The sequence below is a fragment of the Chrysochloris asiatica genome, unplaced genomic scaffold (genome assembly GCF_000296735.1).
Source record: "Chrysochloris asiatica unplaced genomic scaffold, ChrAsi1.0 scaffold00727, whole genome shotgun sequence".
Lineage (NCBI taxonomy): Eukaryota > Metazoa > Chordata > Mammalia > Afrosoricida > Chrysochloridae > Chrysochloris > Chrysochloris asiatica.
The window spans coordinates 110,879-115,117 of record NW_006409245.1 but is presented as its reverse complement, the minus strand read 5'-3'; the positions used below and the strand labels follow the sequence as shown (position 1 = coordinate 115,117).

Genomic DNA, 4,239 nt, shown 5'->3' with positions numbered 1-4,239 from the left:
GGTATAGAGCAGGAGCAAGTGGCAGTTACATGTTCAGACATATACTTTCCTGTTGGGTCCACATATCACCAAGCACACTGGGCGGTCACTAGGTTGGATCTGACGGCTGGCTAATGAGGAGAGCCAGAGCCACACAGGGCATCCTTCAGGTGACCTACCAGCAGGGGAACTTGCACATGCTTCTCTCTCTCTCTGGGGATTCCTAAGCCTCTTATAGTCACATTACTTGCTCCCTCAACTTACTCAGTTTTTGTTTCAAATCATCCTCTCTGTGAGGTCCCAGTGGACATCATCCTGTTTAAATTATAGACTTCCAATGCTGGGCTTCTCCAGAACCCTTTCTAGGGGGGATATTTTTCATAGCAAGAATCATGATTTGTTTTGTTTCCATTTAGGAAATTAAAACTCCCTTGGAAATAAAATAAAGAAAACCTGGGAAGCCCCTATCGTGGTGCACACAACACAGAGACCAAGTACTCTGTAGTTATATTATTATAACCTATAATCAAGATTTTCCGTTTCTGTGACTTTTACAGATGAGCAGTGACAACTCTGTGTACCACCAGCCCTTCAGTGAGCAATGCATCGGGCTGCTTTCTTTGATTATGCCCGCCTCTCTGCACTCCGGGAGTTGACTTTGTGCCAGCTTCATGAGGGCAGAGTCCACGTCGGCTCATTGCTGTCTAAAGACAGTTGCTATGAGTTGGAATCGACTAGATGGCAGTGGTTTTGGGTTTTTGATATATACCTGTGTACTTAATGTCACTAATTTACTGTAGCATCCGACAGAAGTAATCTCTGGAAAAGGACATCATGCTTGCAAAGTAACGGGTCAGTGATAAAGCAAAAACCCCTCAATGAGATGCAATGACATAGAGGCTTCAAAAATGGGCTCAAAGATGGCGACGAATGCAGGACTGGGCAGTGTTTCCATTTGTTGTACATGAGGTCTCATGAACTGTGTTTCCCCCAAAATATATGAAAGCTTGGCTGGCCAATGATGCTCAGTGGTAAAGACTGCTGATCTGTGTGACTCATCCTGAAAAACTCCTTTCTGCCAGGTTCTCAGCTCTCAGAAAGATCAGTGTAGGTTTACACAGCTGGTGCCCTGCTCTAGGGAGAGATGGGAGACACAAGACAACCATGAAACAGGAGTCAATGAAATGGAAGCCAACACAACAGACATAAGACAAGTCTATAAATTGGCTAATATTTATTTGGCAACTGATTTTAAAAGGGACAAATAAGAAAATACCAACAGAATCTCCTGTCCAGAGTCTGAACACAGATAATGGACATCTTTGACACCTGAAACCTGCATTTCCGCTTACATGCTGCTGTGAAGTACCGTCGAGTCCGGTCCCACTCAGCGATGCTGTATGGGCTTTCCGAGGACCAGCAGCTGGTGGATGTGACCGCCCGCCGAGCTGGTTCCCAGTTCAGAGCTGATCCTACAACGCCACCCCAGAAAGCCGTCAGGTTACGTTGTTGTTAAGTGCATCTGGTTCCGACTCAGATCGACACCGTGTAGGGTTCCCGAGGTTACATTCGCAGTTAATTCTCCATGCTTGGAATCCAGACAGAACAGCCCAGATGCAAAACCCAAGTAGAAGGCACTGGAGCTCAGGATCACCGGGGGAACGCTCCCGGTCGGCTCACATCCACGTTTCCTGTTCTCACACCGGGACCAGGGAGTTTCTAATCGATGGTACACGAAGCGGAAGCAGAAGTGGCGTCACTGCTCCGCGCCACATGCCGCCACGCTCCGGTTTCCGCGGTCTTTCCCACAAGAGTCCCACGTGTTTCCCTCCCTCGGTGCCGGCAGCACAGGCGGTCCCGGCCGGGAGCGAAACTGGCTGTTCCGGCTGCTCAGGCCCGGCCTCTTCGTCATCCCGGGGCTGCTCCCGAACCGGGGCATTTCCTGGAGCCGAGCTGGTCCGACTCGGCCCGGAGGGGGCTGGCTGTGTCTCGGTGCATTCCCAGGTAACGTCGTGTGCGTCCTCCAGGGACACGGTGCATCGTAGACGGGCAGAGTCAGGGCCTCCGGGACGTCCGGGCTCGGGGTCTCTCCTGAGTCCGCACAGCTGGCTCCAGCCCCTCCAGTCCCTGCTCCCCGGGCTCCCCGTCCTTTCCCGGGGCTACTTCAGGGCAGGACTTTGGTGGGGCAGTGCGGGGCATGCGCAGTCAGGTCCTACAGGGACCTATTTCTCTTTCGTCTGTTACAGGCGCTTAAGACTCATAAATAACTTTTTAATTCTGAGTTGGAGTTAGTATGTGAATTTAGAACAATATGTAAAACTTGAGGAGGTTTCACAATCTTAAGGCAGGGGATGAAGGGTTTGTAGAGACCTCACACCCAGTGTTTGTTCAGGATCTGAAGGGTCCACTGAGGCCGAATCTGTGGGATTGGATACCAGTGGTTGAATCACCATTTCTGCAGCAAGAAGCCCCACTGCTCCCTAGAAATCAGCCCGGATGAAGGGCTGAAGGTGGAGAACCTGCCACACTCTCTTTCCTCAACACTGTCTTCTCCCCTCCTTCTCCCATTTCAGGTCAGAGCCCACCACAGGGAGAAGGACTCCAGTCTAGGCAGTTGGGAGTGAGGGAGACGGTTTCACACAGCCATGGACTCAAAAGTAAGAATTTCAAAAGCTGTGACTGTCAGTTCAGTGTGCACCAAACATTCATCTGCCTTCAGACTGCTTAGTGGCCGTGTTTCCATCGGGTTTACAGGCAGCATTTAATTAGACATTGAGAAATGCGTCAGGAAATGATGAGCAGCTGATAACCCTAAATAATTCTTAGTTAAAAAGCAGACTTGTTGGGGGACCAGCTCTGTGCTCTGTGTATGAGGGAGTGGGTGAGTGAAGAGTCCAAAGGACTGAATCCCAAGACCCTGCTCCACTCTCACTGGGACCTTCCTCTTTCCCTGTGTGTGCCCTGGGGGTACGTGGCTTATTTGACTTTTGATTCCTTATTTGATCACAGGCCCTAGGATCTCACCTTGCATGCTGGAGCTCTGAGTTGAATTACACAATCCCCTGTCCAGAGTGTGAACATAGAGCAGCCGTGTTTAAGGAGGCTAAACCACAGGTCCTTCAGACCCATCGTGTCTCATCACAGAGTTCTTGGTTCCCCTCAGACACTAGAACCTTTTCTCTGCATTTCTGAAACGATAGCACAACCTCACATATGGTGTGATGGGGCAATGAAATCAAGAGTGTTGTTAGGTGGGAAAGAAGTCTCTTTATGCTGCCCTGCTTGGGGTTTGTCACTGGAGTGAGCTCCCCAAAAGACTGACAACAGGAGACTGGGATGAGTTGGATCTGGGAGGACATCAGTGGATAGGACTAAAGAGGGAGGTTAGGGTTGGGACTCTTACTGAGTCTGCCCTAGGCTGAGGCCTTCGTTTATTGATAAGGTTGTGGTTAGCACTAGGGTAAGTGGTAGGCATCAGAATTGAACTAGGGCTTGAAGTAAGACTATGTCGTTGTTAAGGTTACAGATAGATTTACTTTATTTTGTTTAAACTTTTTATTGTGAATTGAGTGAAGGTTTACAGAGCAAATCAGCACAGTTAACCCATCATAGGCTTTGCTTCATTACAATGTCAGCAATCCCCTCCACATACCAACAATTTACAGCATTTACCTCCAGTCACTTAACTGTTGCATTCCTGCCTGTGTCTCCCTTCTTTCCTCTGCTAACCTTCCTCCTGTTGTACACCTCCGGTCCAGTCACCCTTGCTAACGTGTGTCTACGCCTGTGAACAATCCCTCCCCTCTCCCACTTCCACCCTATCCATCACAGGTGGTTTCTTTTGCTAAGAAATCCTTTTCTCCACTTTTCACAACATTGGTCTCATACACTGTATGTCCTTTTGTGTTTGGCCAATCTCACTTAGCATAATGTCCTCCAGGTTCATCCATGTTGTGAGGTGTTTTGCAGATTCATTTTTATTTTTCAGTGTTGTGTAGCATTCCACTGAGTGTGCGTGTGCCAAAGTTTGTTCAATCATTCCTCTGTTGATGGGAATGTAGACTGTCTCCCCCTTTCTGATTTGTCTTTTGTGGGCAGCATATGGAAGGATCCTGTGTTCTTGTCCATTCTGCTCTGTCTCTTGCCTGGGGCATTGAATCCATTTATGTTCAGTGTAACTAGCTGTAGGTCTGAGTTCATTCTTGCCATTTTGCTGTGCGTTTTTGTGGTGCTTTGTTCCACTTTTTGTGCTGAATAATT

The 4,239-nt window shown here is 48.6% G+C and overlaps 1 protein-coding gene across 1 annotated transcript in view; it reads left to right on the top strand.

Moving 5' to 3' along the window:
- The first annotated feature begins 1,752 nt into the window (after nt 1–1,752).
- Nucleotides 1,753–4,239, top strand: part of LOC102820638 (zinc finger protein 135-like) — a 12,512-nt gene continuing 10,025 nt past the window's right edge. Inside the window, exon 1 of the mRNA XM_006877969.1 lies at nt 1,753–2,188. Within this exon, the coding sequence (XP_006878031.1) occupies nt 1,753–2,188 (436 nt within the window). The remainder of the gene's footprint in view (nt 2,189–4,239) is intronic.